The sequence below is a fragment of the Patagioenas fasciata genome, chromosome Z (genome assembly GCF_037038585.1).
Source record: "Patagioenas fasciata isolate bPatFas1 chromosome Z, bPatFas1.hap1, whole genome shotgun sequence".
Taxonomy (NCBI): Eukaryota; Metazoa; Chordata; class Aves; order Columbiformes; family Columbidae; genus Patagioenas; species Patagioenas fasciata.
Genome location: NC_092560.1, coordinates 32,715,475 through 32,729,750, shown reverse-complemented (window position 1 = coordinate 32,729,750; position 14,276 = coordinate 32,715,475). Strand labels below are relative to the sequence as shown.

The 14,276-nt window shown below is 40.0% G+C and overlaps 1 protein-coding gene across 1 annotated transcript; it reads left to right on the top strand.

Moving 5' to 3' along the window:
- The first annotated feature begins 6,319 nt into the window (after positions 1–6,319).
- LOC136115486 (cryptic protein-like) lies at positions 6,320–10,880 on the top strand. Its single transcript, XM_065861635.2, has 6 exons — positions 6,320–6,579; positions 7,080–7,129; positions 7,236–7,409; positions 8,252–8,366; positions 8,472–8,581; positions 10,490–10,880. Exons 1-6 carry the CDS (start codon positions 6,467–6,469, stop codon positions 10,612–10,614), a joined length of 687 nt encoding a protein of 228 aa, XP_065717707.1. The 5' UTR covers positions 6,320–6,466; the 3' UTR covers positions 10,615–10,880.
- Positions 10,881–14,276: the final 3,396 nt, after the last annotated feature.

Below are 14,276 nucleotides of genomic sequence, written 5' to 3'. Positions count from 1 at the left end.
CTACTTTGTATTTCAAACAGTGAATTCAGAAGGTTAAAAAATTAAAAAAAAAAAAAAAAGAGAGAGAGATTAAGCAAGGCACTATGGTTTAAGATGATGTAATAGGTCATAATACCCGAAAACATGCCCTGCCCTTCTTCCTTCAATGTCTGGCTCCCAGCCACACATTCCTTCATGCTTCTCATGTCAGCGTCAGTGCTCATTGGACCTCTTGCTGAGATGCTTCAACTCATAAGACAGAGAACTACCTCAGAGAAAAGGCAGATAGGTTTATTCCAGGTTAACAAATGGATAAGAGGTCCAATACCACTAGAGCCAGTTAAATCTCCACATATGCTTGACTTGGCAACTAGCCTTCTAACATTGGCTCAGCATTAACATGTAGCTTCATCTTGACAAAATGCCAGCATCCTTGCTTACCTTGAGGGTCAAAGGCAAGATCTGTGCAGTGGCTTCCGTTCACAGTCACCTGGGATATGCATTCCCATCCCTAAATTAGTCTACAAGTTCACGAATTCTTCTGCGACTCCTTCTTCAAGTCTGCTATGAAATTCCTAGTTTGTATCATGCCACATAAAAACAAAAGCCTTTCTGGGGTCATATTCTACTGCAGCACTGTTAACCACAGGCAAAGCCACACTGCAATACTTCCAAATTAAAACAGTGGAGGAAATGCCTAACAGCTATTCAACCTTTGAATTGGTTCTGTCTTTGCTGCTAGGGTGGATCACCTGACTGAGTGAAAATTTCACTCTAGTTCCAGCTGACAGCACTGAACAAGACTGCTGAGCCAGGTCAAAATATGCCATTAAACTCAAGCAATTGCATTTTGTGTATGGAAAAGATAGATTTTCAGATAGATGCCTAAAGTAATTTCACAAGAAAGATACAGCTTGAGTGCATGACTGCACTACTACAGTGTCCCCAAATGGCCCCTAAGTAAGACAGTACAAGACTTGGTAAACTTCGTGCAACCAGAAAGAGCCCATTCTTAAAACCAAAATGTCTCCCTTGTTCTTGACAGCAACTGCGGCAGTATTGCCCACGGCGCTTGGGTGCTCAAGGGCTGTTGGCTGTGTCGGTGTGGCTATGGTACTCTGAACTGCCTCTCAGAAATAATGCATGATAACTGTGGTAAGAAATGGCATTAAATCAACCGTTTTTATCTTGGGAGGGGGGGACAGAATCGTATTCTGCAAATGTGGGGTACTCAGAGAACGCTGTATGTGTTCTGTTTAGACTTGTGCAGTGGCCTGCTCTGCTTCGGAGAATGCAATAGCAAGACAGTAAATAATACTGACACAGCTTCCTAAATGGTGGACAAGACAGAGACACACACCTGAGAGCACGTGGATGAGCAGTGTGTTCAGCCAAAAATGTGGCAGAGCTCAGCATTACTAAATCTACAAAAACACTTTCTGGATCTCTGTAGAGCTTGGAGTGGTTAAAAGCATTGTATTTTCAAACTTCAAAATAAATAATTGTGCAAAACTTTATTTTCCTCAGTACTTCCTTTTGCTTCAGTAAAATACTAAAACTTCTTTTATTTGTAGAAAAAGGGAAAAAAAAAAAAAAAAAAAAAACACACAAAAAAAAAAAAAAAAAAAAAAAAACAAACACAAAAAACCTCAGTCTTGCACTCTCTTAGTGTTACTGTTGATTTGTTTGCCAAAGAACCTTTCTCTCAGAGGATGATAACCAGGATCTTCTTATCACTTCCCCTGTGCACTGGCAGATTTTTTTTTTCTGTACACAAAAGACATAAACTAAATTAATTTCATTACAAAACCCCTTCATTATTATACTGTTTTTTTCATCATGTTTAATGAGTAACTGCTAGTAGAAGGAAAACCTATAGGATGCTCTGTTATAAGGTTGGTTTTATTCCATAAATCTATGTCAGTCTGTGACAGACTATTACATCTCTGTACAACACCTACATGATGTTCCCTCTCCAAGGGACTGCTGTAGCTGTTTCCTTTAATTTGGTAATATCATTCTCATCTTGCTTGTACTAACCTGCATCCACATACTGTCAGAGGGATGCAGGATGACTGCTCTACTCCTCTGTATTAGTCAATGCTAATAGAATGAAAGCATAAAAGGTGATATCATCATCATGTGGTTATACTGGCTGTGGTTTATTTCCTAGGGAGAGGAACACCAGTTTAAATTTATGAACTGAAATCTACTTACAAATTCCACAGTCAATTTAATCTGGTATAAATCAGCTCTGCTACAGAAAGGGACTGCCTGTCACACAGCCATGGCTGCTTATTCCTTCCTCTTGCTTCTGCCAGCACTAGTGCTCGTGTAGCAAACCACATCAGGGAACTGACCCAGCTGTAAACTAACCATTTTTTTGCCAGCTGAGATTTCATTCAGATAAACTCCCTGATCTAGCTCACTTATAGCTGCACAAACAGTATTGGCAGTGTGAGGGAGGTAGTACAAACAAACAGCCCATGGTGTAAGACACAAGGTGACTCTTGCTTTTAGCAGCAGCAACCATTTATTCTGCTTAAGTTAATCATGGACCTGTGGCATTAAACTGGTGCAAGTCACTGTATGGATTATCTTCCTTTCCTTTCCTGCTTCTTACTTTGTTAAGTCAATTACTGGCAGATTGCAATTTAGCCGATCTAAGCCATTCTTAGTCTGTAGTGAAAAAAAGGTGCTTGGGGCATTTATGCTGCTCATTGGAACCAGTGAAAGCTCTTGTGCCTGAGTATGATCTCCACTTCATACACACGCAGAGATGAAGAGGTAACAACAGCAACCCCTACATGATTGTACAGGAAATTTCTGACAGTAACAAGAGCTGGTCTGACCATCCCCTGTTGAGAAAGTCCTGTGACACCACAAAAATCAGTCAGTCTGACCGTGTTTAAGTTTTACATAGCCTTTAGAAATCAAGACTGCCTGGGTAGCTGTCAGAAGTCCTAGTAGCAGCTGTAGCCAACAAAAAATAAACAAATAAAAATAAAAATATCAGGCTGGCTATTACTAGTTCCCTCCATGCAGGATTCTTACCATTTCATGAATTAAGCACACTCTAAGAGCTCCCAGCACAGACTGCCTTGGGTCTGCCCTTTCTTCAGAGAACAGTAAGTCACCCAGGCTGACAGCTTTGCTTCACAAAAGTTTTTACTCCCAAGATTTCAATAAAGGTTCAGGGGCACAATTGTTTTCAATTGTTTTCCATAATATTCTGCATAACTGATTTAACATTGCCCAATCTGGTTAGAGATCTGATCCTAGCCCTAAGCTGGAATTTGGGAACCTTAAGCTTTCTAGTCAGGAGACATTTGGGATGCACTGTCCATCATCGAACTTTGCATACCCTTGAGCAGGTTTTTCAGCAGAGCTCCCAGGAAGCCAGAGGCACACACATCTTCATCACCTTAGTTTCTTGTTTTCCCATTGCTACCTTCAGTCCTTAAGCATCTATCGATCTTGAAGCTCCACAAACGGGGTACAGACACAGGAATACAGTTGGTATGAAACATTAATATACAAAAAAACCAGCACATATTATCCACACTTTAATTTTCAATGTTGTGGTCCACTTGCACATCGGGAAACAGTACCAGAAGATGCAGGCTACAGACCCACAAGTTCCTGGATGAGCACAAAAGGGGTTATGTGGACTAATAAAGTAACATCATGTTTTCTTACCACCCTTATTCAGATAGGCTGCTGTCGGAACAAATAGCACTGAAGGCCCCTAACTAATGGTTAACCATCCCCCGCATACACTGGGCTTGACAGAAATGCTGAAGACCAGGTCTTTGGTTGGCTCCACTCTTATCTTACTTCAAGCTGATAAAGCCGTTTTGTCTACCCTTACTGCAGCTCCTCACAAATCCCTGAGCAGAAGTAATCACTTTCTGGTAGATTGTGTCAACAACGAACAGCAGCTCTTCCACAGTGTCACACCAATCTCACCCTTATAGGGCAGTGAGACCACAGCAGCATCTGAGCAATTTACATGGTCCCCAGTCCTATGTGTGCTGTTGCTGGCGAGGCTGTGGGCAGAAGGAAGGAAGCAACGAGGTATCACACTGAGAAATGTTTACCAACTGCTTTACGGTTCCCCAGCTTGTTAGCCCTTGCAGTTACAGGGATGACTTCTGATCTTAAACAAATGGCACAGGGTGTGAAAATTGATCAATATTTCTTCACCACCATCCTCATTTTGAAAATCACCTCCAGTATAGGGCTAAGAATATGATAACCAGAAAAGCTCTCCCAGAGAACTATATTGACACTGCATTTAGTAAAAGAACCCAGTAAGTGTCACATTCATGTGTTTACTTATGCGTGTTTATTTTTTTCTGCCTTCAATCTATAGGAAGGGAAAAACCAAAAAACTAGATGCTACAGGACAGTTTTTCAGCATCTGAATATTGTAATTTAAAGTGACGCTACCAGTTAGACCAAACTGAAAATTACTATTTTGTTCCTAATATGGTACCAAAAAACAGTGAACAGATGTAACTACAGCTGTCCTTTTTAAACTCAAAATACTAACCTCATTATACAGCTGGCAAACTCAAATGAAAGCAAAAGTTGTTTGGACTGTATTTTCCACAAATAAACATCTTCATATGTTAATAAAACATACATGTTTTGTGAACACATGAAAAAAATACATCTCTTTTATTTTGTGTGAAACATCTTACAGTCCTAATTCAGAACAGCATCTGCAGTCACAACAGTACTTGAACACATGTGGTAGGTTTTAAGCAAGTAGCTAAACCTTAACACATTTGGTTTAGAAGTTCTTGTGAATCACAGCAGATAGAGGAAGACAGCATGAAGGTGAGAATAATCTGACCCTTAAAAATTGTTGCTATTTAAGATCAGAAAAACAAAATCCCTTCCTGAATTGACACGTTGTGATTTTTATCATAACATTCTTTCTATTAAATATCTCACCTACAAATGTTAGCATTTGAATTCTTCTACTACTGATTTAGCTGAACTACACACAAAAGTACATCACATATTCTCAGTTCCAAAATACATGGTACTTCGGTCCTAGCCTGGAACAAGAATAGCTTCATCCAAATCAGCTTAATTTAGTAGCAAACATAAAACGCACCATGAAGCAAGTTACCGTGAAGCTAAAGGAGTTAGCCTACATCTACCAGAAATGGTTGAGCTTAGATCAATTGGAGTCCACAGATGTACCAGCACTGGGAATGCCTTTTCCATTAAGACTGATGTAGCCCAGCACTCCACGCAAGCATTCCCTGCAGAAACAGCCGTTTCACGTCTCCAGCCATGCGGTTCTATCCCGTTGGAGATCCGTGTCCCCACAGGAGACATGTAAGAGCATGTGCTCAGAACAACCTCCATCTGCTTCAGTGCCAAGCAGGTTGACTTAATTCGGACAGCTGTCTTTGTAAGTTAAGCCAGCATTTATATCTAAGTGGAGACCTGATCAATATGTCTGATGTGATCATATATTTAGTCAAGGTGCAATTTGTACTAGCTTGATTTGCACCGGTGTACTGAAAGCACCACCCCTCTTACCCAAAACAAAGCTGTGTTGCTGCAGTTTCCTGTTACCACTTAGGTAAAGCCCATGTGGACTCTGGGGTACAGGTAGAGCCATTGAAGAAAAGACTGCCCAGACCTGTTTTTTTTTTTACCACTGTCCAGCTGCAGGTCCTTTTGCTGATTCTGCTGAGACATAGTAAAGTTGTGTGAGTGGTCCTAGCTCATTTCATTGCACACAGTACATTAAATTCAGGTATCTGCTGATATTGCATGGACTCAGACTAGGAATACTCACTAATGGGTTTAATTTAACTGATAGTAAAAAAGTTTCAAAAGGCATTTCAAGAATTTATTAAGAGCTCTGGTGAGACAACAAACCTCTGTGAAGAACTTTATACTCTTTACTGTAGTACTTTTGGTAGAAATCTCTAATGGAGGCTCTGAGGAATATCTGTGCTGCAAAGCAGTACAATTTCATAAAGCAAAGCCCCCTGTGGAAAACCTGATAGAGACAAGGCATACAGGTAGAGTTGGGCTTTTTAACCTTTGTTATAGACCTGCTGCAGTTTCTTATATATCCATTGTAGTTCTGCAGAACAGTTTTTTCTCCTCCATGCACTCTGTGGCGGTACAAGGTGTTTCATGTTAAGAAATGAACTGGAGTTGAGATCTTCCCGACTTGGGCTATTTTGTGGTCATGGGCCCTTAAGTGTCCCCCCAGCAGTGGGTGCCCACACTTTGCTCCACCCTTCAGCAGCGCATGTAAATCGGAGGCAGGCCAGGGAGTCCCATGCTAAGGATGATCCCTGCCTGACAACACCCCAGTGAGGGCTCAGCAAGCCGTGTAACTGGGAACTGGGTATTGTCGGCGTTGTTACAAGCTGGACAGAAGCAGAAAAGTTTCATCGGTCCCCCTTTCTCCTCCTCCTGTTGCTGTGTGTGGTGTGAGGAGTGCTGCATGCAACAGCCTTCAGTGAGGGGCTCTGGACCTCTTCCTTCTGCTCAAGATTTCCTGGACGATCTTGCGGGTATTCCGGGCTGCAGGAAAATGTGCTGGGGAAATCATGTTAGGTAAGGCTGCCTGAGCTGCCAGGGACCTTCTCTAGCCAAGGATTTATCCTTTTAGCAGTGCTTCTTTTGGAAGATAATAAGGCCAGGAAACTGAAAGGAACAAATGTACCTGGAACTGCGGGTGAAGGTTAATGTTTTCTTCTTGTCTTTGCTGTTTTTTTAAACTGCTGGCAACAACCTACTTGTGGTAAAGAAATGTACAGAAAGGGACACTTGACGGGTTGTCAACCAGCAAATGTATAGAATCCATGGCTTTCTGGAAGCAAGCTTAGTATGTATGTCCCTGTTCTCAGCCCGCCCAACCCCACCCCTCCAATTTTCAAGCCTAATTTGAGATTTTTGATGTGTTAATTCGAATTACTGCTGGCATAAAATATTTATAGTTTATATTATCAATGGTTGATCAAGCTTTGAAAAAGCTCCTTTGCCGCCACACAGTCTCCAGTTCGGTATTTGTGTCTTATTGTCACAAATTTATTTCAGATCTTTGTCTCTTGTAGAATTCTTTTCACTGTGACTCTGGTCTGGCAGGCTGTTCATTTAGGAAAAGGTAAGGAAAATTTCTTTTTCCCCCGCCCCCCGTGTTTCTCTTGTACATTTAGATTGTGCATCACTTCATTATAAGCTACCCTACCATATTTTCACTTCTTGTCAAGGCCGTGAAAAAGAACAGGAAGAAGATGTGGAAAGTCTCAATACCACAGCACAAAAGCAGCAGCTCAAGAACGAAGGAACTATTATAAATGTTCTCAGTGACATGAATCAGAGTTACGAAAGCAGAAAGCAACAGAATTCCAGGGCATTGGTACCTTTCACTGGAATTACAGAGAGTAAGTAACATTATTTATCTAAACAATGCCATCGAATTGCTTTTTAAAATATTGTATCACAGTAATGCTTTCAGTGTTGTCCTGGAAGACTCCAGCTCGCTGATTTTCTGTGACTGCTAATTTAAATTATTCCTGTGGACACTTAGGAAATGGTGATAAAAGATTTGAGGTAGAACCGGGGATCTCTAATGTCAAAAAGTGGTAACAGAATACAGGGAAGGATACTAAGAATTAAGGAGGAGTTGGTCCCTTGGATTTACAAAAGCGTTTGTAAAATCACGTTCATTTTTCAAAAATTCACCGTATTTCATGACCAAAAATTACTTACTTTAAAAAAAGGAGGGGTGTCAGGTTTATGTTTCCTCCCACATATATACATTTTTAGGTAGGTACTCATTTCCAGGAGTCTGAGGAAGGCCTGAGGGAGTGTTCCCTTCTCCTCTCAAAACTAAGTAATTCCTCCCAGTAACAAAGCCTCCTTTCTTACCAAATAAGCACCACTTCCCGGTAAACAATGTCCTGTGACTGAAACCTGCCTCCATTAAAGTGAAATATTTCACTTTAATATGTGCTGCTGCTGCTGCTGTGTGGCTTGCCAGGGGCTGCTTCTTGACCATCCTGTAATCCCTAGTAGTCTGTTTCTAATCCTTAACTAAACAAACTGGGTTTAACTGAACAAACACTCCTAACAGGCAGATAATTTTATTGTCTCTAAAGACAATAAAAGTAGATATCCTTAAGATCCTTTGGCAACTGGAAAGACCTGAGAGAACAAGTGAGAAAAAAGGGAGGATCGGAGCCCCCTCAGGATGCCTGGTAACCTTTGTAATATTGTCTTGCAGGTAAAAAACTAAACAGGCAGTGCTGCCAAAATGGAGGGACCTGCATCCTAGGGGCTTTCTGTGCCTGCCTAAAGCATTTCACTGGCAGATACTGTGAATATGATGAACGGCAAAGGTAAAAATACAGACCAAAACCAGAGAGAGTGACTTAGATGCTCCGGTTGGTTATTTCATGTGGTGGGATCAGGGATGTACCAAATGTCTCCCTTGTTCTTGACAGCAACTGCGGCAGTATTGCCCACGGCGCTTGGGTGCTCAAGGGCTGTTGGCTGTGTCGGTGTGGCTATGGTACTCTGAACTGCCTCTCAGAAATAATGCATGATAACTGTGGTAAGAAATGGCATTAAATCAACCGTTTTTATCTTGGGGGGGGGGGGGGGGACAGAATCGTATTCTGCAAATGTGGGGTACTCAGAGAACGCTGTATGTGTTCTGTTTAGACTTGTGCAGTGGCCTGCTCTGCTTCGGAGAATGCAATAGCAAGACAGTAAATAATACTGTTGTTGTTTGTATAGTGCATAATATAAAATACTTCGAGATCTTAATAATCCTGTGCAGTAGGAAACTTTCCCCTATTGTAACTGAAAATTATAGGGATTAAAAGTTAGTTTGTTCTGTAAAACCTGCATGTGTATATGACTTTCAACTTAACCAATTGATACAACTAAACTACATCCAAGCATATAAAAATCTTTCTTAGATGAGGGTAGAGAAAAACCAGTACAATAAGCTGGTGTGGTAGAAGTAGAAGCCAGTATTACATTAGAGAAACAGGTACTGAAAACTTGCCTATTCTTGCATAAACTACTTCACACACAAATGGCAGAAAACTAGTCTGAACCTTATTTTAAGATCTGCATATTAATCTTCAAAATATTCTTGTACAGGTTTCTAAGACTGAGCACACTCTACAAAAAATGTATAGCCATAGTCCTCGTCAGTGTAAAGTAGTAGCATGCAGTTTCCTCAAAACCACTCTATTACCTTAAGTCTTCATACATCAGCCTCTGAAACTCTCTGTATAAAGGTGTGAGTATTTTTGAAAACAGTGTATCAGCTGGCATAAAAACTTGAAAGATCGCTTTTCAGGTACTTTCTTTCCATGGAGAACTGGCTACTGAGATCCACACTATTTTCAATACTCTGAGATGAGTAATAATAGTTTAGTATTATTTTGTCTCTAGTGGCAACAGTAGTGCAAAATATTCTTTCCTTTCTCTATCCATGATGTCTCAATCCCACCCTGTGCTGTAATATACTTTCCTTCAGTTGTGGCAGCATCACTATTTAGCAAGGTGAGAAAACAACAGACCTAAATAGCTTCAAGATTCGTTTTTACCCCAAGGAAACACCAGCCTTTTCTGACCAAATTCTTACCTGAATAGCAGTGCACTGAAGCTGTGACTCCTGAGTTATACCACCAATTCAGAAGTAAATATAAATTTCAAAACTTGAACCTCCTGAGTCCCCAGGGTATGCTGTACTTTGTGACTAAGCCCACAGGTCCAAATAAGTGAAAGGCAAAGAAAAGTGACATTCCTACCTTTGCAACCACAGACAAAAAAAAAAAGCTACTTTTACCTTGAAGTCTTCTGTGTTGACTAATTATGTGTGGCACCCAACTTGCTCGTTAAACTCTTCAGAAGAGTTAAGTGCTCAAGATCCTTTGAATCAGCCCTATTGTTTCCCATTACAGGAGCAAAAGAACTAGCAGGCCTTGCCATGCTCAGTAAAAGCAGTCTACTGCTTACTACACTTGAGGTCATCTTAACGAAGGCAATAAAGCTGACAGTGGAGAATTATCTGCTCACTCTTTGAGCAGGGACACAGTGGCTTTCACATGCATGAGGGTATGGCTTTCTGCTTGTGCTAGTAAATGAAGGCCCTTCTTGTTAAAGGAAGGTTTAAAAGGCTACTTGCAGATTGGAGTGCATACCTCTTGTGAAGTTCTTGCTCTTGCTTTTGCTTGGTATTTACTTTTGATTATTCTGAGATTAATGCCTGCAAGAGCTGATAAGTGCTATCAGTTGCTCCTCAAACGATCATTGATGGGACATCTATTCACATCTCTCCCTGAGAATAGCCTCTTCGATTGACTTTAACAGCTGATACCTTTTAACTTAAGTACCTGTAAGATGTCAGAGGACTTTCAAAGTATTTTGGAAATCCTTATGTTTTAAAATGTACATATTTTATTCATTAACTATTTATTTTCCCGATTTTGTTTTTTTTTTTTAGAACTGAAATCAGAAAAGGAGGAAATTACCAGACTATATTCTAATGGGCTAAGATTACAGCAAACGGTGTTTGCACTCACTTGCCTGCTCACCATCTTCCTGGAGCTCTGCTGCTGGCAGTTGTGAAAATGGACAAAGGGAAACATCTCAGGGTTGATGTCACACAACTTTTTTCTTTTGTGAGCTACAGAAGACACTTCTACCGACATGTTGGAGGCAGATTAAGATGTATTAGTTAATACTTAAATATTTAGATTATTATAAATTTATATTACGAATGAGAAGTATTTATTATTATATTATTATTTTATTAGTATTATCAATGTCTGATTCTAACAACTCTTTAGTTTTAAAATACTATTCTTCCAGTGGAAGAAAAAACTCCTAAATGTTCTATGCCTCAGTTACTGTAAATTATAGTAATTTCCTTTGTACACAGTACAGCTAATTTAACAAATAAAGCTGGTTTCATTTCTGAAGAGCTTTTACGTTTAGCTTTATTTAAACTTGAAAATTCTTATCTATCATTTGTCATTGTATTGTATCCTCTAACAAAACAGTGAGAAAAGGGCTGGGTAGTATGAATAAACTGAAATTTGGAGAGATAAGGAAGGCTTGAAGGATAGGTATATTTCAAACTCCGATATACAGAAAAACTTTAGAAGTTACATAGTCTTTCAGTTTTTATTATTATTTATAATAGGTAAGTTGTATGTATACATAATCTTAAGCGGGAACCATGTTTCTTGAGAGCACATAGCTGATATTTATTTGTCTTTTAGGGGTTTATTTCACACTCTAGAAATATGAACTTCTCCATTTTAAAAGGACAGAAAAGAGCAAGCTCTCTAAATTTTTTCTACAGGAAAGTTGTCTTGATTTATATACCATTTAAGTATGAATATTTCTAGGCTGTAAAATTAAAAAAAAAAAAAAGTTTGGAATGTGTAACTGCATTTGTAATGTAAGTTTATAAAACACCAGAAACATGTTTGTTTTAAAAAAATGCCAGAGGAAGCTACCTCATAGAAACAATCAGGTTCATAATTTGGTTGGCTTAAAATACATTATTAGTGTACAAAATCCTTAATGACTTTTTAAAGTTCAACATATTTATTTCTTAAAATTTCTTTATAAATCTCTTTGGTACTACAAATCAAGACAACAATCCACTTATTAAGCAGAGCAGGACCCATCACTAACAAATGACATAATATTGTGGCTGCTTTTGAGTCTATGGCTATTCAGTAACAGACCTTTATAGGAAGTCATTGTGTAAAAAACAGTTTAATGTTGAAGACTGCAAAGGATTCGGACTATTCCTTTCCACACCCTTGACTTGAGTGGAAAGAGTAAGGTTTCTCACCCGTCGCATAAGATACACTAGACAAAATGGTCATTTTCTTATCGTTTTCCACAAACTTGTTGGTACCCATGAGCCTGTGTTTCCACAGACATTGAAAAGACAGGTACCAGCTGGAGGAAAATAGTCATGCCTTTATTTATCAGATGTTGAAATTGCAGCAGTGCCATTGTGAAAACATCTTGGCTTGCTGTAAAGCATACCTGAGAAGTCTGTAGGCAATACAGCTTATTATGAGCTTCAAATAGTCTTTTTGAAGGAAAACAGCAAGATACGTGGAAAGCACATAGTACAGTAAAGATATATTTGAAGTAATACTTATTTTTTATCCCTGCAGAAAACATAGAGTCATAAAAGATTGTCATTAACAAAAGGAAAAAGTGGTCTAATACAGGTTTTATAACAGAAGAGCTATTTCTGTTGCAATCACATCCACAGCAGATTTAATCAGGAAAAGCTGATCTGGAATAACTCCTTAATGTAGATGAGCATATGTGCCTGCAAGAGTCACCCTGATGGAGCTATACATTACTGGAGCGGTATGGCTTGAAGAATTAGAGCAATTAAAAAATCCAGCAAAGCAACATTTTCCTGCTGTACCAAAACATCAGTCCAAGGCATCCAATTAGAAGCAGCAAGGTACAGTTTCACAGCATTGCATGGGGAAATTAGTGTGGTGATTCTAATTAATGTCATTGTAAATCACTACTCGCTCTGAAAGCTGGAATTTTAAAATGTTCTCCTTGTTTAACTGGAATAAGTGATAAAAAGTTTTTGTTTGGTTGGTTTTTTAAGATAAAATTTCCTTTTCTCTATCCTATGCCATTGCATTCTATGTTGCTGGAAAATCTGAAAAAGATTGTTTCAGAGCTTTTTTACATCTTCCTTACTATGTCAAATTGTATCTTCAATGATGGTTAATGGTGGAAGAGGTTAGTCTGATCTTTGTGTCAGAGCTCTGGAAGTTGCCATGAGCAGGCAGAACAGAGCACAGAGCCTGTTGTCCTTGCATACTTCTGAAGCAGAGGCAGCTGCAGGAGCTGAGTTTGAGGAGAAACAGGTATCTCCTTAAGTTAAAGTAAAAAAGAAGAAGGGGGGAAAGAAAGAAAAAAAAAAGAAAAAGCATTCAGAAGCTGTCCCATACATCGTCTTGTTTGCGAATAAAAATACAACAAAGACGGAAGAAAAGAGAAAGCACTGAGGAACAAAGGAAAGCACACAGTCACAATCTTTGCTTAGGTTAAATCTGTCTCCACTTTTATCTGTCTCCAGCTGTTTGCACGAACAGATAAAAGAAAGCATTATTTTCCTCCCCTGCTACCATGTAGGCCTGGCCAACCTTCTAACACTGCAATTACAGGCACTTTGGTAAGGTTTGTTTATAGCAAACAGAGATGCTTGCTCTCCAACCTCATGCTAAGTCTTTATGGGCCATTCTGTCAAACATGGCACATCCCAGCAAAACAGACATCTGTTGCCACAGGTTCATGCATGTGCCCTCTGTCTATGTAGCCACATTCAGACAGGAGGAAGACCCTCAAAGAGAAATATTTATCAAATGCTTCACAGGCCCCAGAGCCATTAGGCGTTTCGCCTCTCACAGTTGACTCCAAAACTAAAACAAATGGTGCAGCCTGTGACTCCACAGCTTCATCCCTGCAGTTGCTTGAGCCTCCACCACTCCTCCAGACATGCTGCTGATAAGGACCCCAGACCAAGGGAGTAGCATGGTGGTGGGGACTGCCACCTCTGCAGCCAAGAGCCCCAGACCTCTAGCTCAGCAGCCTGGCACAGGTCCACATGGGGATGCTGCCATCTGCCCTTAACACGCTACCCGTTCAAAGGAAACAAGTCCTTTTGCATAAAGGCTTCCTAAGTACACCAAGCTTTCGTCATGCAAACCTGAAAATCCAACTTGTAGGCACCCGATGCTGAGAAAGTGTCACTCACTGGGCTCTTTGAGTATGTGATGGTTATCTCTCAAGGTGACTTTATTCCTAGCAAGGAGAGATGAATTTCTGTTGTCCCTGAGAAGTGTTAATGGTGCTCATAGGTGCCAATAGCCCTCCCTCACCTATAACTGTGAAAAAGACCTTTTTTTTCCAGCCAGTCAAAACAGAATCAGAAGTAATTTCCCACACTTGGTTTTTTTTTTTTAATTGGCATATTTAAGATTGCTGAGGTCTACCCCTACACATTTTGTTATTCATCTTCCATTGACTGTAACAGCCTGTCAGCCAGGCTGTATGTCTGGATCATTACACCTACCAGTTTCATGTGCCTGAGCAAATACATAGCAACTTTACATTTTGGCTTCCATTTATTGGAAGGGTGACACAGTGCAGCAGACTGGCTCATGTACTGAGCAGCCCTGTGAACTGCAAGTATGTCTTGTGGAAGCCTTTCTAGTCACCCTGCAACCATG